Raw genomic sequence first — 26,285 nt, forward strand, 5'->3', positions numbered from 1 at the left:
GAGGTCAGGAAGTAGGGCGAAGTGAAGAGGAATGGGATTTCTTGGGCTCATGTCACCACTGCAGTAGGCTTTTAAGAAACTGCACGTGCTGGACTTCTCCAGTGTAATTCTTCTTCTTAACATCTATTAACAACTTTCAACTTCTTCTGTCTTACAGTGGAATTGCAAATTTTTTATTCATTTATTTATTTATTTTCCCCCATAGATTTATAAATTGATTTTGAATGGCTGTTCAATGGAACAACTACACATATGTGAAAAACATATTTATTGTTACAAGTACTGGATTTAAAACAATAGTGTACAAAGTAAGCATGTTCACAAGCATCTGTTTATTAAAGTCTTATTTTTTGAAAGAAATAATTGCACTGCAATCAGTAGAGATGCCAATCCTAGAAATGAAGAACTACACTTAATAGTTTGCTATGAAGGAAAAAAAAAAAAAAAAAAAAAAAAAGAGTAGAAAACATTTCCAGAATTTGAGAGGTGGAAGTTCAGTTAACCTAACCAAGACAGGGGCAAACTTCTTCTTAAGTCCCATCCCATCAACAGATCAATGGCTGGTCACCTTCCAGAGACAATTCCATCTTCCAATTAATCTCCCCACTCTACCACCCAGCTAATTTTACGTTAACTTTCTGAAGTGGCTCAGAAGTTACAAACAAAATCTTAAAATACAGAATAAGCGTTTATCAAATTTCATCAGATCCTGTCAAACTGTTTGTATCGTAGGGACTGCCTAGAACCACAATAGATTTTGTGTATATGTGTACAGAGCTGGTTTGTGTCTGTGCATTTTTACCTGTTCTTGGTTACAGTGAGCCTCTGGAAAACAAACACTGAAAGGTAAATGTTTCTGTCAGCTGATTGTTTTAGCAGTCACTTAATCCTTCTTTTGATGTCTTGGGTCAAGGAAATCCTAGCACCACCGAGGTTTAGTAGGAGATAGATTAAAAGAATTTCTCTGTGATCTTTCCTGTAACGGAAAGAGCAATAAAAGTTATTACTCTGTCACAATAAAGCAGTATCTCTGTGTTCTTCTATTTCAAATGTTATATTTTTAGGTTACTAGTAGAGCGTAACTGAGGTTACAAAGTTAATAAAGCTGAAATTGTACTTTAATGCACTGTTTCCCATTATATCTTCTGTGAATGAAGTCTGAGCAATGGGAAATCTCTTTAGAGCTACCACAACGATGTTTGGAGAAGACATAGAAGAGCCAAAGAACAAGCAATTCCCCCCAGTTATTAGCAGGTTACTCTGGAAATAATGCTGGAGCTGTTACCAGGGCAATGCTGTGCTGCTGTGCAATATTACACATATCCACATACCTCTTGTCACAAGCCAACAGTTCTCTAAATAGTACTGAGGTAGATTTTCCACCTTAAGAGTATGGTGTTTAACATCAGGACAGCATTATGTACACTATCTTGATTTTAGAGAGAAAACAGTAACAAAGGCTCTCATGTTTACATCTTTTACATCTTTTTTTTTTTATTTTTTTTATTTTTTGCTCTCGGGCTCGACTCCTGTTCCTGCTGAACTGAGCCAGTATGTAAAATCAGAACTGATATCAGCTCAGTAGGCACCGGAGGACGGGTCCATCCATGCTTGGGTCAACAGCAGCAGCCGTAACTGGCGGCTCCAGTGGGAAACAACCATTTCCTGCAAACGATACACAGTGCTATGCTACAGCTGCACAGAAAACACAGGAGCATCCACTGAAGAAGAGCCTACAAAACAAAGCTTTATAGACAATTCCAGTTTAACATCACAAACACTGATTTCCTCTGAACTTTAGAAAAGCTCTGTAACCATGTTACTGTAGGAAATACCCTATTTTGCAGTCAGACAGAAGGAGTGCTGTTCATTTGTAGCTAAAAAAAAGTCTTTGGTCCTCTCCAGCTATCTTTGTCTCTCAGCCACTGTACACTGTATTTGGCACACAAGCTCTGATTGCAAAGCTGCCCGTCAAGCACTCCCCCCTTTGCAGGCTGACACTTTAGAAACATTCTCATCTCACCTTCTCTTCAGGTGCAGAACTTAGCCACTGTGAACAAAGAGGGAAACAATCACTGTTCACCAATCAGCTAAGCTCTGCACCTCACCAGAGAGGTCTCCGTCTCAGTACCACTAATTATCAGATGAGGTTCTTCCATGGTGCGTCTGCGCCTTTCCTCTTTGGACTTTTTTGTTTAATGGATGGAGAGGATGCTACAGTGTACATGTTATCAGATGTTATAGCCATTTTCAGAGTAGCAGCTGTGGTCATGGCTATGTGGTAATCCCTGGCAATGTGATTTTAATCTTAACTCACAAATCATCATGCCAGGAACCCAAACAACCACAACATTAAAAAAACAAACAAACAAAAAAAAAAACTGTGCAATCACATAGACAGATTACAGATTCCTAGTGGGACTTCATCTTTTATTTTATAGCTCACCATGCATTTCTAATCTGTCTAGAAAGTCAAACTGCAATTCTAGACTATTGTGCATAGATAATACATAATATTCCTGTGCTAGACAGATACTTACCTCCAGAAGTTGTAGAAATATTTATGTGATTACTTAAGGAAATATAGAAAGATGGTACCAAGTACTGTAGTACCAGAACAAACTGCATCTTCCTATTCCTGGCATCTACCAGATGATAAAATGTTGTATGTAACTCAAATTACCATGGGTCCCTGATAACAGGGAGACCATGTAAGCAAGTCCCTTAGCTCTATTTATTTAGAAGGCAATCTCCTCCCTATTACTGCTACCCCTTGCACTCTTCAGTCTCCACCACATTTCTCATAAAGGTTTTCTGGTAGACATACTGCTTGCCTATACAGAACATGTATAGACAGAGTTATACAGAGCAGTTTACAAACAAACTTGTCACAAAAATAAATGCTACAAATTCAAGTGGAACTTACATTCAAGGAATGCCACCATGTACAGGCTTGAATTGGAGGAAAATAAAAATTTAAAAAATCAAGATTCCTATCCTAGTAAGTACTAGTTAGAAAATAATGATCTTGCTAAATTAGAGGCCTTAATTTTGAAACAAAAAATCAACTGCCCCTTATGTGAACAGTCAAGGCTATCAGTCTGTCAGATGAGCTATATCATGAAGCAAAAATGTGAGGTATACTGGAAGAGATATTCACATTAATCTGTCTGGCTACATGTTTAACACACTTGTACAAACACTGCAAAACAATCCAAGTAGAATGAGAGATGGTGAGTATCTTTGCAAATAACAATTTATAATCTCCTTGTACTGCAATATTTTGTGAATATTTCTTGCAGTTCTGCTTCCTCTTTACCAAATCTTATCCAGTAATTTCAGAAATAAGTTAGATTACGTATGACATTAACCAGCATCTTTATGTTAAGGGTACACTTATAACCAGTCTCCAAACACCTGGCTATATTTTACATGGTTGAATGAACAAACTGTTCTCACAAGACTCAGATTTGGTGTGAAGTGCACAACTTCGCTATTCCATTTTGGGCTCAGAGTCTTTTCAAAGACTGTGCTACCTGTACAATCAGCATCTGCTTTGTTAAACAAAAGTACTTCTCATACAGGTGCAATTTTTCATAGCATATACTGTAGACAGAGTTAAGAATTCAGAACAGAAAACAACTGTAGGTAGAACCTACAGTTCCTGGCTATCCTGACTTACAACAGGCCCTCATACAGTCCAGCACAAAGTTTAAAGCAAAGCACCTCCATGCTCTCCATCAAGTGCCTACACATCTAACTCACACTCCAGCAGCTGGGCTTAAAAATAATAATAAAAAGAAGATATTTAAACAAGAATTACTTCTCAAGCTAAGCAGCCACAAGCTCTGTGGTATACCAAAGTTTACTCTGTTCAGTGAGCTCCGCATATTCTTCCTTTATGAGGCAAGATCAACATATTTAATTTAAAAAGAAAACTCACCTATTCAAAATAGCATCTCTGCCACCACTTTGGCTGAGGACATATCCATTTGTTCTTGTGCTTCAGCAAAGCATCTGTATGCAAGTTCTTGCTGTTTTGCATCTTCATTCACCATTAATTCACCATAGAGATACACACCCATTGCCTGAAAGAAGAATGCAACATACAGTCATCCTGTTACGACTAGTTGGACGGTTTTCATTTTGTTAACCTTCAAATACTCATTTAATTCAAAAACACTATAGAAAAGGCCTTATACTCTATAGCATACCTTTCCACAGAATGCAGTTTTCTCTGGCTGTCTGTGCCCTAAGGTTGCCTATGCATTGTATTGAGTGTGTAAAAAAAATATTAATTTGATAAATGTCATGAGAAGAAACTGCTTTCTCACTCCACTTTTCTTGCTGCTTTTGAAGTTGAAATCTCTTTTATCCACTACCTGAAATATTTCCAAATGCCCCTTAAGAAAACAGTCTGTCCTTCCTTCAACAGGATACACATTTTCTTTCCAACTGGGACATTTCCACATATGCTAATAAAGAGCACATCAGCTAGAACACCCACTCCAGAATTCCCACCTGGCAATTCTGTAACTTGAAATCAACAGTGCGTGGCTAGGTCTCTGTTTCAGAGTTTCCTCTTTACATCTGAGATATGCTTGGACCTTCTGTAAGAATTATGTCTCTTAGTATTCATCCTGGACAAAACTAGGTAGCCAAGCATGTGAGAGTAAGATGTGAGCCCTTTTGATAGCAGGTAGTAAAGCACTGGCCAATTTAATGAGAAATGCACTGGGCACTGCCTTTTTTTTTTCCTTTTTTTTTCTTTTTTTCTTTTTTCCCCTTCCTTCTTTCCTTCCTCCCTTCCTTCCTTTCTTCCTTTCTCTCTCTCTCCTGAAGATAGATGCTTTCAATCAAATTATGAAAATTCTGTAAGGGTTAAGCTGCACTTATCAAAACTGGATTACACATGTGAAAAAACATTAGCAGCTTAGCACATCAACTTCTACAGTTTTACTTAATGCTTGGACAGTTGCAAGAGAGGAAAAGTAGGAGTAATATTGAAAAACACAGTTTGTAGTACTGTTTCTCGCAGTTTCTAAGACTGACTGGTGACATTAAAAATTAAGCTTCATCAAATGGTGAAATTTATAGTTTAACACTGACTGTAATAAAAGAGAGCAGCCTCAGTCAGACAAAAGACTGTCAGATGAAGTGACAGTGCCCTAACCACAATGTCCTGCATCCAGAGACCCAAACCCCAGATTTCCAGCATCTGCAGCTGCTGATCACACTGCCTTGGAGCTGGGTTTGGGTTGTTTTTTATGGTGAACATCAAAATGATGAAATTTTGTTCCAGATAGAAATTAGCTTCTCTACTCAGTATTATATTTTTCCCCTTAAATCTTCACATTAAAATGCAACAAATATACTGAGCTTTTGTAATCCTGGAGAGAATTAAATAGCCACACCTGCAATTATTCCCAGACCTAAAAAACAAAATATTTCCAAGTTTCTCATGATCAGTAAGGATACACAATCACTCTGATTCGAGTTGTAATGATTCCAGAACCTGGCTGAGCCATAAACAATTTCTACTGTTGGAATAAATTCAATGAAAGATATTGAAGATTACATGAAAAAAAAAATGTTGCAAAAATTCTTTCCCTGCACTGCAGAAAACATTTGTATTTGTTTATAACCATATCTGTCCTAAACATAAAGCAAATCAATATGTTTGTTTGTGTGAACTTTTTCCCCCCTTTCTGCTGGTGCATATCTGTATCCTTCCATATGACTAAAATACGCACAATAGCACAATATATATAACTCCTTGTTGTTGTAAATGATGTCATTATATCCTCTCGGGGAGGGACGGGGGGAGAGGGAGGGGATGCATTGTCTGTGTTTTATTCTTTGAATAGAAAACTTGCCAAGAAGTCTTGGACTGTTTTTGGCTGATACTTAAATAGGCATTATGCTCCAGAGCTGGAAGAATTAACACAAGAGACTGTAACAGAATTTAGTCGGAAAGTACAAAAACCTCATAGGCTGTAAATGTCTTTGCTCATTTTCAACATAAAAGGCAAAGGCATGAAAATCTTCATATACCTTCACATACCTTGCAACATTTTCTGTTGTAAATCTCTTTTAAATGTATCCATTATCCTACTCTAAAAATAAACATAAGTGAAACCAAAGAAACAAAGCAGAAGTACAGTTACAACCATAAGATCATAATAGCTCATGTTAATAGCCACATTAAATACATTTTGCATGGCCTCTTAAAACCTTCAAAATTGTCTCATTAACAGTGGAGATACCTTCATTCTCTAGAAGAATATAATAGTTCTATGCTTCTCCATCTGTACATTGTCGTGAAAACTTTAGTCACTGTTTTGCACTTAAGTCATACCTACTTGGATTTACATTCACAACTAGACATGCCTTTGCCACCCTGCAAATCCAGCCAATCCTGAGAAGCATTTTCCTAGCATCGGTGTTTCCTCTGGCTTGCAGTGTGAGAGAATACACACTTCTTACCAACTATCATCTGATCAGCATGCTTCAGTGGGGCTGATTACCACCTAGGTAGATTTCTTAAATCACAGAGCTTAAGGAAAGGGCATAACCTGAATACTTATTCAGCACTTAAACTGCAGCAAATAGATGCAATAAAACAAGCTTTTAGTTTCACACTACTGATTTCAAGAAAGTGTGAAAGGTGATTATTTTGAAAATGCTGATTAAATCAAACTGACCTGGTCTTCTCTGAGAAATTTCTCAACATCTCCATATCCAGGCACATATTTGTGTTTAACAACAAGTTCACACCACCGATGACGAACCTACGGGAAGAGGGAAAAAAAGAAGAAAACAAATTAAAAAAAAAAAAAAAAAAAAAAAAGCTAGACTGTTCTACCACACAGAGGAACACCAGTTATTAACATAATATAATGACAAGTATTAAAGTTTTCAAGCAAATCACAATTGAAATAAACTCATATTTAAGTAGCAGGAACATGTCTTTGAAAAGCACATACTTTTTGCTGTTCCTAAGTTTATGTTCTTTATCACCTCTGCAGTACAAGCACTACCTTGCATGGCTTTCTCAGCTGTATGCACTAACCAGTCTTTTACTCTATTACTGACTCAGCATTGAGCCTAAAGGAAAAAATCAAAACAAAACAAAACACACACACACACACACACACACACACACAAAACCACATAAAAAAACCACTCTTCTTCTCCTCTTGTTTCAGCTTTTGTTCTTATAGTCGGCATTTATAATTGGAGTAAAATACAAGCAGTCTTAGTCCTTTGTCCTACTGGACAAAAGTCAGAGGACCTCATGTCCAAATTTCAAAAACAGCTCAGAGACCTGGCTGGCACAGTGCAAAGTCAGTCCTCAAACACTGTTTTTCATGGATAGAACCACAATACCTGCATAGAGAGCAGAGCGACAGGTGTGGATATGCTCACATGCTTCTACTTCCTCACATAGTGCAGGTCTGCCATACATTTCTGCCACTGTCCAATTACTTGAATTCCCACCACTTTGCAAAAGTCTTTTTCTTAATCATTCCTTCCTCCACTGGGTACCCACTCCTGGCAGTAAAGCTCCTTTCAAAGTTTGAAAGGAAAACATTGATTTGTTGAGTGAAACTTGGGACAACACATACTTTTCTTTCTCTCTTCTCTATTTTTCTCAAGGTCATTACAAATCCTGGCAGAACCCCAGCCCTGCCATTCTGGAGAGTCGCCAGCTGGGGCAACATGTCTTATCCTCAGATTGCATGATTACCTCCTGCTTCCCAAAAAGCCTCAGTGCTGTCAATGGTGCTGCAAACTACAAGAGCACCAGCTGCTGATGACAGGCCCATCAAGCAGTCAGCAGTACAGATGGCCTGTGGCATGTTTTGGGGTGCAGCGTGGCAGCACTAAGGCTGCTCAGTGTGCAGGAGGGCATGGCCTTGCCAAGGAGGCATGGAGGGTGGCTGGGCCAGGTACGGACTACACAGCACATAGGCTGCTGTGTAACACAGCAAATGCAGTCTCTTCTTGGACCTGAGTACTACAAAGAACCATTTTTTTCATGTATATGCCCCAGGCTCATACCACACACGCGACAATTTTATTCATATAAGTGGAGGATGGAAAAAATAATTTTAGTTCCTGATGTCTCATCCTTTTCTCAGAGCAGGAGAAGTAAGTTGAGCCCCTCAGCTTTGCAGTGTAACATATGTGTCATGTGAGCAGGCCCAAACCAGTGTCAGAAGGAAATTCTGAAAGAAATTCTCATGGTAGGACTGAGTTAACCATACCACATCCTGTGTATGCTCATCTTGGCTCTTCTTTTCCTCTCAGAAGCCAGTATACAGTGGTGAAAATAAGAATTCATCAGCCTTCTCCAAATTTCCTCTCTGTGATTTCTCTATGCTCTCCTGCATGGTGCAGAGACTCAGACCATATGTCATTCTGGCTCGCTACACGGGACCAACTCAACCTGAGAAGCGATTCACAGCCACCCTTTCCACTACTGCTGGCAGCATGCACTGCCTTCAGCAGAACCACTGCAGCATTTGCAACCACTCCAATGCTCCTGATGCCTGGCAGCTGAAGGCACCATCCACCAAAGCTGGAAATGCTGTTTGCTTCCCTGGCCTGGGCTTCAGTCTCAGAACTGCTCTGCCCAGGAGGGGCCTGGTTGTACCTCTGATCCTGAATGCACCCTCCCGACTCATTCCTTCAGACCTCTTCTGAGGTTTGTAAGTCACCACATATCTCAGCTGTGTCTTTCTGAGCTACAGCTGAGTGTCAGTGACATGTCAACCCACTGACATGTTTCTACCGAAATAACTGCATCAAGATCTACGTACTGGTTAGCACCTAGGGTGAAACACCTAAAAGGGCTGCTACTGACAGATAGCACAGAGTGCCCAGGTTGGGACCACCTCCCGCCAGATGTCTCATATTAACTCTTCACTTCAAGAAAAATACACGGTATCACACAATCATGTGCAACTCAAATACCACCTGTATTTTGACAGTGCAGTGCAAAATGTTTTGAAACCAAAATAATAATGTAGTAAACTCTACATAACATTTCAAACCAAAATGATAATGTAGTAAAATCTACATAAAATTTCAAATGAAATAAATGCTTACATAAAATTCACTGATAATGTAGCTCTAAGAAAGTACTTTTGTTCTAACAGTCTGGGCCACAATCTTCTGGTAAATGGTGCTTAAAGCTGGTGGAGTAAACTCCTGTCAGACATCTAGTACAGGCCTCCACTTTCAAAAGAAAAGCTCCCAGTGACGTATTTGTAGAACTATATTTTTATATTAGAGTGATAATTTTTATCATCTGAGCCAGGTGATAACTTGCTTTGTCTAATCCGTATTACTCTCCTGAGCCTCACACAAATAAACAGACTTACCTAAAACAAATACCCTCACAGAAAGTTTTATGTTATACTGTAATGATCTAGCATGCTAATATTCTCAATCAAATATACAAAGGCAAAAAATAAATATTTTACTTCTGAGGTCTACAAATATAATTTAGAAAGCAGGTAATCTAAGCCATGACCTTAAGAGAGAACAGAAGAAGAGGTGAGAATAGAAAAAAAGAGAAGAAAACTATAGTTGTACTTGGCTCCTGGTCTGCAGAATAGGAGACAAGCTTCAGGGAAAATGAGTACATTTTGCTAATAGCTGGATCCAATTTAAAAGACACCGTGAGACAACAAATATAAATCACAGAACAAAACCAACACAATTAGAGATCCTAGAAAACAGTGTAATGTGAAATACAAATAAGAACTACTGTCTACCTTTATTAATGGTAGGAAGCATATCTGATCTTTATAAATCATGAGTTCAGACTTGATTGAAAAAAGAATGTGTTTCAACAGTTAGAATTGTGAATGTTAATTAAACAGTCTCAGATGGCAGACTGGTCTGATTTAGAGAAGAAAAATACAGCAAAACTTTTTTTGAAAAACAATGCTGTCCTACTATAGGACAGCTTTAATTAACAAGAGGGAACCTGGTATCTCCAGAGCAACAGAATGCTGTTCTGTTCCATTTGAAATTATTTATTTCCAGTCTCTTCCTATCTACAAGTAAACTGAATTCAAACATTAGAGCATTTTCAGACAATTAAGGAACAGCGTCACATGCTACTAGGCAAAGTGGGCTTAATGATTTTTTTTTAAACCTCCTTCTATCTTTTCAAGAGCAAAGATTTAAGAACTGCTTAACTAACTACTCTTTAACAAACGAGCCAGGTTGTATCAGTGACGTTTAACATAGCCTGCATTTCACATAAGCATTCCTACCCTCTAAACCATAAGATGTACATGCTTTAATCTGTAAATTTGATTCCACAAACATTTACAAAGAAAGATGATCAGGGATGCTAAATGAGCGTGGAAGCAATGAAACTGCTGCATGTGTTACAACTGTGCTGACAGAATATCAAATTGACAATCTGAAAAGAATGTACTCAGTGGCCAAAAAGCTAGTGAATGCAAACATAATGGATTCATCACTCTGACAAGGAGTCTGAAATTGGGATTTCTGTGTATGCCAAAGGTCTGTCAGGAGTCTGAGCAAAAAAGCTGTCTAAGACCTTTAATGAACTTGTATTTTGGTCCAAAAACTCACTGAGTCTTCAGTACATAAGTAACTTACCAGGCAGTGGATTGCAAACTTCCAACAACACTGCAGGGCCAGCAAAACCATATCCAGTCCTGCAAAAGCCAGCAGTGTTGACATCTATTCATGTTCCCAAGACCCTCAAAGTGTCGAGATGCAATTAATGCTGTGTTTTACACCTGTAATGTTCTCTCTCAGCCTTACTAATGTTGCTTTTTGCTGCCACTGCTAGAACTGCTGCTAAGGGGGAGAATGGCAGGACTCCATCCTAATGGAACTCAGGGATCCCCACCATGCCCTGCATTGGACAGTGACTGCACATGCAACAGCATGACACTTACTACCACAATGTCAGTTTTCTTTGACCCCAGCACAAGTATCTTAGACCATCAGCAGCCTGATATGCAGGAGCATGATCATTTGGGAAACCCTATGCTACCAGTGGGCAGGCGGATCAATACGATTTTTGTCAGGAGACACTTGCCATTTTAAGGACAACTATGTAGTGCTTTAAATACTTAAAAGTCTTAAGCTACTTAAAATCTATCTTGAATAGAATACCAGACTTAAGATCTCGGTAATACTGATAGCCATGGCATACTACTTTGTTTATTTTGCCCCTTCAGATTGCTACTTCCATGAAAATGAAGCAATAGCACATTATGAGGGATGTTTGTGGTCAGAGAGTAGGACTCGCTGTCCTCTCTCCCACCCCTCAGCAGCACTGATGGAGGCTGTGGGTGGAGCCTGCTGCAGCTGCTTCTGTTGTGAGGGAAGAGGGGGGTCATATGATCTGTGTTTACAAAAACAACTTCTGTATTCTGTGCTTTGGCCAACCACAAACTGTGGGACAACTAGCAGCATATGGAGCTGTAACTGCCTTGAAGTACCAGAAGGCCCTAGCTTACCAACAGGCATAGGCTTGAACCTCCTTCCCTTCAAATCTGATTTGTGGGCATTTCTTTATGTGCCTTCACCTTCCCTCCAGCTGCAGGCCATTGAATCATTCCTGCACTATATAACCAAATTTCACTTTTACAAAGTTATCAGAAGAACCAAGGCCTTCCTGAAGAACAACCAGAACAGGTCCTTCTTGTGTGGGTCCCCCACACTGCAAACAGGATTCCATGCTTTTCCACAGCCAGCATGGAAACATTAACATACAGAAGCATAGGAATCACAAAACATGCTGATTAGGATGTCCAAGCAACAGGGAGTACATCACTGCTGCTCTCTGTGATCAGGAAGTCTATGACATTATTGAAGGGAAAGCAGCATCGCAGGGAAAAGGTTCAGCCCTTAGCAATGAAGCGTATACCAAGAGCCTATTCAGGAAAAAACAAATGCCCCTTTTTCCCCACATACAGTTCAAAAAAAGAGCTCCCAATTAGAGAGCAGAAACTTTTCTCCCTTTATGGTCCAGATCTATGACCAATGACATCCATGTTTGTAGAAGTTTTCCAAAAGAAGGCAGAAAATGAGAGATGAAGAAGCCATGCTTAATCCTTCCTAAAAGGACACACTGACTATGCCTCCCTCTGTGTATCAAAGCCCTTTTTGTGAATTTCTGGCTATAAGAGGACACTTCACACTGACATCCCACGTGCTCTTTTGCCTGCCCTTTTCTGCCTTTTAGCAGAAGATACAATAGCAGTTGGCTGTTCCTCATCCTCCTATGGGCCAATTAAGTGATGGTACACTTACAACAAAAATGGCATGCACTAGCACTAAGGTACTGTGGCAGCCTTAGCAGTGCTTGCTGGGAGAGTGTCCCCACTGCACCTGAGTGCTTTTCTACCACATTTCTATCTAAGCTGCTGTGGTCTCTGCTCCATGGGGGACCAGCTCCTACACTGCAGTGCCATGTGAGGTAAGGAACTGTTCAGCACAGCATGTGAAACCATTTAGACTGAAAAACAAAGGCTTTTAAAAATAAACCTTAATTAAAACCATAAATGCACTCCCTATACTGGAACCAAATACTTACCCTTTCCCAAGCCTTTCTGCCTGTTCAGCAGGCTGGAGCACTAGTACGTTTCACAGCTTGCAGTAAGATGGAGATAGAAAAAGTGGTGTCATCAGCTGCCACTTGAACAGCTTCATTGGAGATGCATGTTGTGCTGAGGTTTGCCGTGATACTGCTCATTCTTGGCTCTGCTCTCTTGCACCTCCCTGTACCTGCAATGCTAGGGATGTCCTGGCACCAGGATAAGGCCCAGCATTGGAGGGGAGCAGGCCCCAGAAAATCCATCCATAGCACTGGCCCCATGTGAGCTTGAGGGAGAAGCAGCATAGCACTCAGAGGGTCAGGGAGCAGCTTGAGTTGGTGAGGTCCAGGACCTCAGAGAAGAGGGAAAGAAGAACTGGTCTTGGCCTCAGGTCTAGCCCTGCTCTGCAGCCTCCACCAAAATATGCTGGGGGGAACATCCCTGTCCGCAAGCCTTAGGCATTTGTGCATGCCTCAGCTTACACTTCACCTGATGATCACATGAGTACAGTTGTCTCTGTCTGATGTACAACTCTGTCCAAATTCCCTTTGACACCTCTAACAACTGAAATACCTACTGACAACAGTGGCTATAATATCTTTGGTATTACAGTAAGTTTGTTTTTGCAACAATGGAAGTGGTTGAAATATTGCACATCCCACTGCCTCTTCTGGCTGTTTCCCAGCCAAGTCTGCCTACAGTTTTTACCCATATAGTGCTTGTAATGTATTTCAACATGAGCTATTTATATATGCAAATAAAAGTATGTTGGGCTTATAAAACCAAATGTTGTAGTGGGAAAAAGCACATAAACATACCCCACCCATCTGAAGCAGAAATATATCTCCACAGAGCTTGATGTGGGGCACACCAGCTTTCTGTTACCAGTTATTACTCCTGTTCAGCAAAAGGAAAGGCTGATGCAAGCATCAGCACAACAATAAGCTGCCCCTTAGCATGAGCCCCTTTCCCCTGCTTCTACCTACTCTCTGTCATAACTGAAGGCAAAAAAGTGCCTTCTTTTGATCTTAGTTTTCCCACAGTGACAGTGGTCCAAACTTCTGTCATTTCCAAACAAGATGATTGTCACAGACACAATCTAGAGCTGAATGTGAAGATGAGACACAAGTTCTAGGCAACAAACAATGTGGCTGCCTTGTTTCTCTGTCGCTTCAGTCACAGCCAGCTCTTCAAACACAGCTCACATCCTGCCAGTTTTGCAAACTTTAAAATCTTTGTTCCAGTTTTCAAAACACAAAGTTTTGACTCTAAAGACAGAATAGACACATCACTCATATACATCCCTCTCCCAGTCCCCAGAATAAGCTCTCAAGAGAAATACACACTGATTGTACAAGCTCAGAAGAAGCATATTCACTGCTGTAATCAGAGCACAGATGTTACTCCATGTTTTGAATTTCTGACTCATCTTTTTCTCTTGATCCCTGCCCTCAACAACACAACTACCCTTGCTGCTCAGGCCAACATTTGCCCCACATAGTATGACAGCTCTCCATGGTGCTGCAGCCCCAAAGGTCTTTTAATGGCACAGAGACAAAAAGAAGACAGCAAAATAATATCCACATATTTGTAAGTCTGTGATTTAGCAGCGTGACCAGATCTCTGAAGCTAAGGTGATGGCGTAAGGGTTAGCAATTTTGAACTGCCCTGTTTCTTGCGCTATTTAGACCTCACAAACTTATGTCATGCCCTACTTTTTTCCTGCCCTGTGATTCCAGATAACCTGTATTTGCATCAGCCTTTATATTGGCTGGGGAAGTTGATGAGCAGTTTGGACACACTATCAGAATCTGTTTATTTAAAATAGAGAAACATCTTCAAGTTTTATTCACAGTGGAGAAAAAAACACCAAAACAGCCACAGATAATACACTGCACAAGAAGAAACATGTCCACAGCTTCATAATAAAACAATCAGTTGAGGAAAACTACCACTGATAGCCAGGAGCCAGTTCTGCTATTTTTATAACTAAATCTGACTCCTATCCTAGCAGCTTTCATACATATACAAACAAAAGAATCTTTTAAATTTCAAGACAAGGCCAGGTAGTTTGTATTACAGAGCTATCTTTGTATTGTCCTTCGTAGAAACACAGTATAAAAATTCAGATAACACACCAGCACTCAACTCAGATCATCTCTGAGACAGACTTCAGAAGTCCAGACACTAGAAACCACATTATCCTCCTTTCCAGAATACAGAAAAGCAGGAACTATCTTCAGTCCCTTGCCCTTGAACAAATAACAGTCACAGTATAGTAGCAGTAATAAAAACTTGCTACGTTTCCCTCCTAGCACCAGCTCCCCCTACTTTCCAAGTCTCAGTAAGTTGTTGGATTGCCAGATAACTATGAAATTAAGTGTTAAAATCAGTAAGAAAAACATCAGAGGATAAGCAAACAGCACTGGTAATAGCACTGGGCAGGGGCTTGGAAACTCCTAAGAATACCACCCAGCAGCAAGTGAGATCACTTGGAAGAGCAGTGTTGATGTTGGCTCTTCGGAGGGTTGGGGATCAGGAGTGCTGACGGCTGCAAAGTTATTTTGAGTGCTCCATGAATCGTGTGCTCTGATGTACCTTTCATAGAGCTAATGCTGGCTGAAGGATTTTCTGTTCTCAAGCCCTTATAATTTTCATGTAGCATCAAAACAAACCCAAATTATGGTTACTAGAAATTGCCCTTTGATCGGTCTTACAAATTAATTCCAGCACATCCACTCAGTTACGACAGGCACACGATCCAGAGACAGCCCTAGGGGAAAACCATTACTGTAGGCATTTATCTTCACCTTGTTCCACTTATTTCAGATTCACACTGTACTCTGGGCCTGATCTTTGAACAGCAAGTGCCATATCCTCGGATATCCTTTTTTGGAGGGAAGAAAAAAGTACATAAACCATCAGCATGACTAAAACACAGCTCCTGCAATGCATTCTTGTGAAAAACTATCTTCACCGACGGCAACTGCAACACCATACATCTCAAGAGTCTGCAAACAGCAGTTAACTGCAACACAAGAACTGTAACAGGATGAAGATTTAAAACAATCAAGATCACAGAGGATCTTCTGAAAAGTGACTGCTGCTCTGGTCAATACATTTCCCATCCAGGAAATGGAGATGGTATACTTCACTCTCACTTTGGCCAGTTTACTGGTCAAAATGAGAGAAATTTCCAACAACAGCAAAATATTCTTTTGTAGGTATTTGCTACAGGAAGTATGAGGAGAAGGGCAGCATGAAAAGTATTAGACTTATACAGAGATTATACTTTGTAAGAACTCATATTACTTCTCCTTTCTCTTTTATTTAATGATCATGACATCTCAGAAATGATTGGTATTAAAACCTCAAATCAGATTTATTTCAGAAACAAATCTAGGACACAGCCAGACTGTTTTACACAAGTTGTTTTGGTTTTTTTTTTTCTTTCTTTTTTTTCCCTAAGTTTCTCTCTCTGAAGTAATTGTTAAATGAAAACAAAACATAAAGTGATCTTACTTATCTATAGTGCCACAATGGTGCTCTGAATATAACATTAAAAAAGAAAAAGCCAGGTGAAAATGTATTTTGTATCAGGGATAAGTCTTCACAGCAGCTTTGTCAGTCTTACAAAACATATACTCATGTAAACAATAAGGCATCTTCTCCTGACATGAGTTGAAACCAAGCTGTATACATATATTAGAAAGTTTCTTTATTTTGTCTCTTGCAGAAACAATAAATCGTTGTATGCACTTTTTTTTTTTTCTTCAAGAAAGTAGCATCCTTTAAAATGGCCATAAGTTCAAGCCTTTGTTTTTTTTGTCTACTGAATTGGTCATTCACACACAGGTTACATGAAAGGATCACATACATGCAGGTATTTCATGGCAGCAACTACTTGGAACATACTTAAATGTTGTTCTGCAGTCTTGTAAAGAACGAATGATAAGTCTACGGAGGTATTTGTACACAGTGCTGATTGCATTCAAAAACTGGAAATCACTCCTGAGCCCCTGCCCCAAGCACACCAGGCAAAAAAGGCCTAGCCCTAGATTAGCTGAAAGGAGAGCTCACTCAATGCCTTTTCTGCTGGCTAGCATGGACTGACCTTTCCTGGCCAGCTCCCTTTTCGCATTTAGTTTTGCACTACACTCTACAGAGCACTCTTCTGTAAGTGTGCCTTCCCACAATGCTCAGTAACAACCTGCAGGAGAACTGAGCCATTCAGTGTGAGAATATGCTCAGCTTAATGCACCGAACACCAGATGGGAAGCAGCAAGGCAGATACTACATCGCTTCAGTTGTACTTCTATACCTGTCAGTATTCCACAGAATAAAAAAGATCAATAGAAATGTTATTTTGTCCTACACCCAACTCTGTACGGATGCTGAACGCCTTATATGGTGTGCCTAATCCACAAACCATTTTTCTATCACTTGGTTTTAGATAACTCATCAGCAAGTAAAACACACTTGCAAAAATACCGCCAGATTGTAAATGGGACAGAAAGACTGACACACATCCACTGCCTTTCTCGTCTTATGCTGATGACTTTTTTCCTATCATCTTTGTTATTGCTCTACAAGCCACTTAAACAGCCTGTAGTCTGGTGTACTTATTACAGGCCTCTCCCTGATCAAGTGAAGATGTTAGAACACAAGTAATAAATATACCCAAGGTTTTTTTCTGGACATGCTCCTGGGCAGCCTGCTCTTGTGTAACTTGCTTGACTAGGGAGACTGGACCAATTACCTCCAGAGATCTCTTTCCTCCTTAGCCATTCTGTCATTCTCTGATTGTTAGCAGATTCACAAACTGTTATTCAGAGTTCTCAGTGCTGTCTTTAGATATTTGTAATAAACGGTTTTGTAAAGGCAAATCATCAAAAACCTATGCTCAAACATGTCAAGCTTGCACGATCCTATCAAAAGAAGTGTCACCAAGCTTAGGTGGATTTAAATGCTTTCCAAGTAAACTAACTCTATGCTCTGCCTGATGCTAGATATTCATTAACTGTGCACATAACTATCACTTGAGGAGGGAGAGAAAAAAATAAAAAGGAAAGGACCTCAGCTTCAATTCTGTTATCCTACTGTGTTGATGGTAAATGTCGTTCCTTTGTACTACAGCTGAATACTGTTGTCTTTCTTTCACTGCGCCAACTTCTGTAATGTTCATCTTGGACACAGAGCTTGTGGTACACCATGGAGATTCAGCCCGCCTACGAACAACCACAGTAAGAGAAGGGGAAACAAGGAGAAACAAGGGAAACCTAATACTCAACCATTTTTCCATGCAATTGTCATCCACTTGTTGGACAACGTTGTGTAATACAAAAAGACATGCCCCAGAAATGAGTTTTCTTGCCTCAGTTGTGAAATTCAAGGATGGAACATAATGAGCTACACAGCACACTGAATGAGAGAACTGTAAAATAACTCCCAGGCAAAACAAGCCCAATGCACCTGTATCCTGTTTCTCACCAGCCATGCTCAATGCAGCTTTTCCACAGTACTTTCTCAGTGCAGTGTTGCAGTGTCCATGTGTTACAAGGGATGAAGCACAGAACACTCCCCTCCTTTTACAAAGAGCAGAGGGAAGGTCTGATTTCATCCCAGCAGAGAAAAACACCCATCCTCCTCTACTGCTCCCAACACAATTCTAACACGGTTGATTTTTCTTATTATTGCTAACAAGCTTGAAGCATTCTCACTATAATGAGAGTAAACAGTGCTAGATGTAAATAATTTTCTTTATATCCCCTCTGATGTTGTAAAATCTTTCAGCTAACTACAGCACATATATGAAAAGCCTTCCAGCTCCCAAGGGTGCAGACAATATTTTATACACAATTTTTAAGATAAATCTTTGCTTAAAATACAAATTAACATTTTTACATGCAACTCTCACATATTACTGGCCACATCATTGCTAATTCCTATTAGAAGATGAATGTGAACATAAACAGTACTTGTCAAAAATAATAAAACTGGTTCCTATTTCTTAACTTCTTTATTGCTGAGTAGAACACCACAACTTAGAGTTTTACTTAAAAAAATCCCTTTATATAGCCTCTGACACAGAGGGGTTTTGCTTTCTCTACTGGCCTACCAACATTTCCCTTCCCTTCCCTTTTCTGTATCTACTTCTTCTGTCCAGCTACTATCAACATTTGAACTTCAGTAACACAATAGGATCATCATAACTAAAAAGTGTCTTCAGAGACCAAATTTAGACAAGAAAAGCTAACTATAAACTTGGACTGCCATTCTTTGTCTCTGGGTCACTAGGGTCATTAAAGGAAAAATCCTCTGTGCACACACTGGATTGAGAGGCATGAACGGCCCTTCTCTTGGGTACATAAGGGTGTGTAAGCTAGCATTTCCTTTAAAGTATTGTAGCTGTCTGTGATCTGATGACTGAGATTGCATTACCATTAGTGTTTTACCAGTTGTACCTCTGAAGAACTGCTAAGCCTTTGGCTTCACTTAGTAAAATGAAATGAAGATTATACTCCTTTTGCCAAGGTTTATTTATTTTTCAAATAGAAGAAAAAAGTCTGAGAGACACCTTCTGTACTTTTATATGACATTGAAAAGAAGAAAGCAAATATGAAAGTAGAGCGAAAGGAGAAACTTGAGAAGCTCAAGCTTGAGGCCTGGTGCTAAGAATTCACTGGCAGGAAGCAGTAACATCACAGCTATTGCTTTGATCTACCTTCCTATTTATTTCTCTTCCCATTGTAGAACCCCTAACACTTCATTGGTATTCAGATGAGATTAAAATATAATACCTATAAATAGATAGAAATGTTGCTTCAAGTACTAATTAAAAACAAGTTTGGCATTTGGAAATTTGTATCAATATTGTGTTTTTTCTGAGAAAAAGCTAGAACTCTGTTTAATAAATCTTGACAAGAATGTTCAAGATTGAACAAGAATAACAAGAAGGATTTTGCTCTCTCCTTAAATTTTAAATATTTCCATAAAATTCCAATTATTCTACTATAAGTCATGCACACTAACTCTCCACAGTCTTCACAGTAGTTTTTAATTAACAAGAGTTGAAAGCCATGTTATTTACTGAGCTCTCTCACTACACGTTAGTTTGATTACATGCTGTAAAAAAATCTAAACATTCTTTACACACCCTTTATTTCCATGAATGACTTCATCTTCCTATCTCCCCTTCTAAAAATTTGATGCAAACAGGTACTAATTGCAAAGGAGTTTTCAGCAGCAAGTTTTGTAGCCTTAACTTTGACAGTTCTCACAGCTTGAGACACCCACAGGACTCTACAAAGTGGCCAGAACTGCATGTGGTAAGAAGGATGTACAGGTTTGCTCCCAATTCTCCCCCAAAACATTAAGCTCTTTGGAACAGAGATACTAGTTTGGTGCATGTCTATGATAAGGGAGGCATGTTTACACTATTACATAAAATTGTATTTTCTCCAGTGCCTGTTGGCACTCTGCATGCAACTGCACAGAACTGATTCACCTTTAAAAAACTCTGAAAAGCACACTTCTCAAAATTGCAAGTGAGATTTAGGAGTGCCCAGAGAGGAACAAAATGGGCCAGTCATGTGGAAACTCAGCTTTAGACTGCAACAGACACAACTGCACCTGGAGACCACAAAAAAGACTAAGATGAACTGAGCTCTGATACATACTCACCATAATATTGTGAAATGTAGCACTTGAGTGAACATGCTGTCTGAAGTATATGTACAATAGTATATGACATCTACATTGTATTTTCTCCTATTACTACAGCATCCAAGCACACCTGGACTAATGACACACACATGACAGCACTGGACAATTAAGGCATTTTAGGAGTTCAATTAAGTTCAATTAAGGAGTTGAATGAACCTGGCTCTTAGTGGATAATCATTATTCCCAGTCAAAAATGCTAAGAATTATTTTATAAGAGATTTTTTTTAGTGACTTACCTCAGCATCCTGGTCATGGAGCTGGTATGTCTTCTCTAAGCGCTGCAGTGTTCTAGGACACAGTGTCTTCTCTTCCAGGAGATACTCCAGAAGTAAGACCAGCTGGTCTGGGAGCAGCTAAAACCAAAACAAATGCTGCATGTGAACAGAGCTCTACTTAATGAGCAATTAAACAGACAAACCAAAGCAGACAAGACTGCAATAACCTCTGCACTAGCATGCATGAAATACAGAAAGAAGTTATAGGTGATTTCTGAAAAAACTCATTTTTTATGTGTCTGTATTCTGAAAGGCCCAATTATGACACATTTTCCATGGCTTTCATTACTATATAGTTAGGTCAGATCTAAACCATGTTTATCTAACTGAGACATAATCATATCTTATTAAACTAAGATTGTTATGGAATACATATGCTAATTTATTGCATTTTGTTTGGGCTCAGAAGGAATAAAATAAGAGAATAATTTATAGGGTGTCATTTCAGGAGTCAACTGGATATACTCATGTGGCACTTTTAGCTGCTACATTAACAATTGCTTAGTATGCTTAATGAACATGACACAGATGAGTGACCCATAAAACAATGCTAAAACATCACATTTTGAGGCACATGCTAGCACAGAGTGTCAGGAGTTATCCACCACCATGCAGAAATGATGGCATGAATGCTATGTCTGTAGTATACACAGTATGTATGTACATATGTGTATATGCAGTAGTTGCCCAACTTGTTTTCAAGTTGAATCTAATGCAGCTTTTAGAACAAAAAACACTAGTAGTCTGATGTAGCAAGTGCTTAAGTGCTCTGTTTAAAAGGCTTACTGGATGAACAAATAAATAATTCAAACAGGACTCAGAAAGAAATTACACCAGCTGCCAGGAAACATTTATTGGAAATGAACGATCCATCAAAAGTATGTTATATGCCCCAAAGATTTTCCACTATTCATCCAATTTTGGTAGGCACCAAAATTCTAAGGGGAAGGCAGGAAGAATTGAAACCTTTGCACAGAAAAAGAAATCAACACTACTTTATTTCTAACACTCTCCAGACAAAGTAATGAGCAAAAAAATTTCTGTTATTTTAACTCTGCTTCCAATGTTATGCCATTTGGAGATGCTCTGCTCCCACATCATTGTATCTAAATTATCATAATTAGCAACAAAGCCGCACAACATTTTCTTTCCTCTTAGTCTGACATAATTTACCATTAGTACCCAATCAGAATAAGGCCGAAAGGAAGGCTCTAGGATTTAAAAGATTAGTTTCCATTCCATTTATTTTATTATTTAAGCTATATTCTTAGGGACTGAAAAAATTCCACATCTTACTGGCTCTTACTGGAACATTTTCCAAGTGATAATCACGCCTGCTAACAAAATGAAATTGATAAAAACCATCAGCTGCTTACTGAGTATCTCAATCTTAGAACAACCCCCTAAAGTGCCAAGTTGAATGTTCACTGTATGGTCCAAGAGCAGCTTTCTGGGAAGGATGGGGAGTACTTTAAAAAACAAAACTGGGAAGGCTTCTGGGAAGTGGCTCTGCTTGGAGACAGAACTCATTTTGAACACGAATAAAGTCTGAAATGTTGCAGAACACCACACATGGAAAAGTAACTATTTATTTAGAAAGCTTTGCCTGCTAAGATAACGCACAATACTTAATTTTAGAAACTGTAGAATAGCTGTTTGAATACGTACATATATATATGCATGCTAGAGGAGGTACAGAATAGCTATTATCTATCCTCAATATAATTGCTTTACAGATTCACCCACAGACAGCTATTGTCTAAGATACTACAGAATGTAAATTAAGCCAACAACAGCAAAGCATCAAAACAACAGCCGTGTCCTTAATTTACCTTTGTCTACTGCTGCATTATGGGTGAGGAATTTTTGGGATTATAGATCAAACTCCTGCCCCTCCTGAATGTGAGACTGTTGAGCAAAAACTCCCGAGATGACATCTTTAGTTGTTTTTTCACCTTCTAGTTGTCCAAGAAAAAACTTTACAAACTAGTCTGCATCCTGTGGTTTAACTAAAGTCCATGTTAAGAGCTAGGAAGCATGGAGAGAGTGGGTGTGGGTGCTAGCAGAAGTGCTGTCAGACCTGTAACTGAACCAGCACTAGTGGTTACAGCTCTTACACTTTGTTCTCTCATTTACTTACAACAAAAAATTCAAGGAAGAACATATTTTCTTTCATTTCCCCTTTTCCTTTTTAATAAAAAAAAACAAACCTGTCTATGTAAGATAAAAACTATCCTAAGGAAAGAGGCAGAAAGCTCAGCTGAAATTTCAGGGCACAGACTGCTACAAAAATTTTCCTGGGGTTTAGAATTCTTCTTTTTCTCAAATAAATCAGCATGAGTAACTTTGTCTCCAAAGCAAGTTTTCAGAGGTTATAGATGACTTCAGAGGATGACATCTGAAGTTTTGCTCCTTCATTTTTCATTGTCCTTACCACCATCCTTATTTGTCCCATCTACCTGCTATTTCTCATCTTTCGCACTTTGACAGTTGTTTGGGGTGCACACTGCAGATTTGCTGTTTGTCTTAGCTTATTACAAAGAGGTCCTTCCTCTTTTTATTAAAGCATAAATCCTAGAGAAAACAAGTTAATTTGTTTTGGATATTGTGAAGCCATTTTCATTTATGACATTATGGCAAATCCATTTTGAATATCTAACAGATGTAAAATTTCTATACAGATACAGCAAAATACAACAGTATAAATTACACTGTGTGAAATCTCTCCCCACGATGAAAAAATTCCAAAACCAGCCACAACACACTAGACATAAAATTTCCATCTCTGTTCTTTGTTTTTCCTTTAAAAGGAAAACTGCATGGAAATAATACTCAGTCCAAATGCTCAAACGTATGTGATTATTAAAGTAGATCCCTTCCACCAGGAAATGAGGCAAATATCAAGAAACAGCATTCACGATGACTCCAAATGCTACACCATCTGTTTCTATTGAAAAACAGATAGCCCTGGCCACAACCTGAGGCTGCCGCACGGAAATCACATTGCTTTTCCAGGGCTTCCCCACCCCCAGCTGTGAGTACTGACACTATAAAGACAGAATAAATTAATGTCTTGGGACCAAGCACACCAGAGGTTTTCTGTCATGTCGCATATAATTAACCATCGTCCCCACTGCAAAGCTGTATCCCAGCACTGCATGCTTTACCTTGTCCTTAAGCCCCTCCTGCAACTACTCAGTCTTTTGAAAGGGTTTCGCTTTGTCTTCCCACTTAACAGCTGTCTGTCCCTAACTTCCCTGGAGTTATCTGATGTAGTGGTTTTAAAGTTTGAATATTGAGGGTCTTGCCTCTGAAAAAAAAACAAATAAAAAACACCAACAAAAAAACAAAACAAACCCCCCCACCCCCCAAAAGAAAAAAATAAATAAAAAATGGCATGGAGTACCAAAACAGCAAGGTGGAAGCATCGATGTAAATGTTACCAAACTGCAACTGTAACTCAGACTGACATTCAAGTAGCATCCTGCTTGGGTCTGGAATTCAATGCATACCAAATACCGAGGAACTAAGAAATAGCATACTTAGTACATCCATATGAATAAAATACAAGATACTTAAACCATTATTCTTGTTAAAAGAGTAGCTCAAGTCAGTTTTGAAATAGTTCTACAAAAAATATTGGAACAAAAATGTAAGTTTTCTGAATCCTGCATCCATAAACTGTGAAAAGCACAAAGGCAACAAGTCTTGTCTCTGCAAAGGCATGATATTGCAGCCACAGAGGTCATCGGCCTCTAGTCCCAGAAGACCACCCACATGAAGGAGTGTATTTATCAGTAATACATTAACAAATGCAATAAATGCCAGATTCACCCTTTATACTAGAAAAATGACACTGAAACATTTGACTGCTGACCTTTCACAGCCATAAAATGTATCTACTTGAGCATCCACAGGACCAGTGCTCACACAGCACCCCTAAGCCAGGACACAAATCACTGAAGTAGTACAGCTGGTATGCTGAATATCCCATTTGCTCCAGTCTGCACTTGAATGAAGTCATTGAAAGCCTCCTCCAAAGGGAAATGTGCCTGCAACTAATGCAGCAACTGATTGACAGTGGCGTGATTTCTATTATTATTCCATTATCACACTGGGATCTGTGCCTAAATGAGCATACTTCCTCCCTGATGCCATTTCCTTTTATCCTGGTTCTAGTCTAAAAGCAGATCAATGGGAGTAATACATATGATGTCACTTCAATTTACAGCTTATGCCTCCCTCTCTCGCAAGCACAAATAGATCAATTCTTCCCAAAAATGGTTAAGAAATGCATGGGGAGACTCTTCTCCCAGAAAAGGGTTCTCAGCTATATTTGTCTGTGTAACCACAGCAAGAAACTGTTTACTGACCAAAAACAGGAGGGAAAGTAAATAAATAATAATTTTAAAAAAGGTCACTACTGTACACTAAAAAATGCTGGCTGAAGTACAACACACGCATAAGGTCCAAAACAGAATAAATGCATTTGACCTTTGAAAATTTTACAGGAAAATTTCAAGTCTCCAGGACAGAAGATTTTTGCAACATTTCTCTGGGAGAAAGGAGTGCCTTCAAAATATGAGATGTCTCTTCATTTACATTTTTACAAGACTTTCCAAGGTCAAATTGAATTCCTTCCCACCCCTCTCTTGAGAGAGAGAAACCCCACCCCAGAATTCAATAGTGAATAGCTCCCTTCAGACAGAACTTTCTCATTAACTGTAGATAAGAAAGCACTGCTACTGGTTCAGCAGACAGGATTTACAGAGCCAGGCCATCTCTGCACCCATATTCTGAGCCAATCAAAAGAATCCCCAGATGAATCTCGCTTTATAAACTGTCCATGCAGACAATTTGCCTTGAGGGCTGCTTTCTCTGGGCAGAAATTGAACAAAACGACTTGGTAAAAGAAATCTCCTTTCCCTCAAAACATCTAAAAAGTTAGTATCTTGAAAATTCAAGATAACACTATTTACTCAGCAATATTTTTAGGTAGACTTTGTCACTGTTTATCTCAAAATTCTTGAGACAACAATTTCATCTGTATGACGACCATCTTTTACATGAAAGCAAGGCTTTACCCTCCCCCCTTCTCCTCCTCCAATTCCTGGGGCTAAAATGTACTCATATCAAGTAACATGAATTTAATGAAAACATCCACACTCAACAGCTGTTAACTAGCAAAGTGTGATACACTGTGCTTAAGAGATTCTAAGTCTGAGAGAGTCAGAGAGAACTGAACTGCGGTTGAAAACACAGGGAAAAAAAAGCAATCTGCAACGAACAAAAAAATGCTTTGAACTGGTTGGCAAAATAAAACCCATACCAGAGCCTAACAAAATTTCAGAAGTGAATAGCGAAGCAGACTGTATTATTTAACTTTATTTAGGTCAGTTTGTTTACGACTTTCCTTCTGTTGAAAAATACGTCCCCCTTTCATTGCTTACAAAATGCAAGTAGACTTCACCATACTTAAAAACAAGACAAGTATCTGTAACAGATTGTATTCTACCACAGAACTGCAATACCCTGAAATGTATTCCTGATATGCTGTTTCTGATCAGGGAGCTCTTACTGTGCTTGGTAAGAGACATATATTGTAGAAACAATAAGACTAAACATGAATTTTAGTGAAGTTTTATCAGAAACAGGAAATCCTATGAAGTTTGCTTTAAAAATGATA

At 39.1% G+C, this 26,285-nt stretch overlaps 1 protein-coding gene across 14 annotated transcripts in view; it reads right to left on the bottom strand.

Moving 5' to 3' along the window:
* Positions 1 to 253: 253 nt before the first annotated feature.
* AOPEP (aminopeptidase O (putative)) overlaps positions 254 to 26,285 on the bottom strand; it is a 169,045-nt gene continuing 143,013 nt past the window's right edge. For 9 of the 14 annotated variants that reach the window (XR_014939453.1, XR_014939454.1, XR_014939455.1 and 6 more), the window contains 4 exons: positions 20,561 to 20,677; positions 6,705 to 6,791; positions 3,944 to 4,088; positions 254 to 976 (listed from right to left, as the gene is read on the bottom strand). Coding sequence is in view for 9 of the 14 variants with exons in the window: in XM_085529080.1 (XP_085385206.1) it covers positions 3,948 to 4,088; positions 6,705 to 6,791; positions 20,561 to 20,677 (345 nt within the window). In the remaining 5 variants the exon portion in view is untranslated. Of the gene's footprint in view, positions 977 to 1,463; positions 1,666 to 3,943; positions 4,089 to 6,704; positions 6,792 to 20,560; positions 20,678 to 26,285 lie in introns of those variants that run through there. The other 5 variants (XM_085529082.1, XM_085529081.1, XM_032441528.2 and 2 more) reach the window with 2 other exon arrangements.

This window comes from Coturnix japonica, chromosome Z, assembly GCF_054131305.1.
Source record: "Coturnix japonica strain WE chromosome Z, WE-NBRP24, whole genome shotgun sequence".
Classification (NCBI taxonomy): domain Eukaryota; kingdom Metazoa; phylum Chordata; class Aves; order Galliformes; family Phasianidae; genus Coturnix; species Coturnix japonica.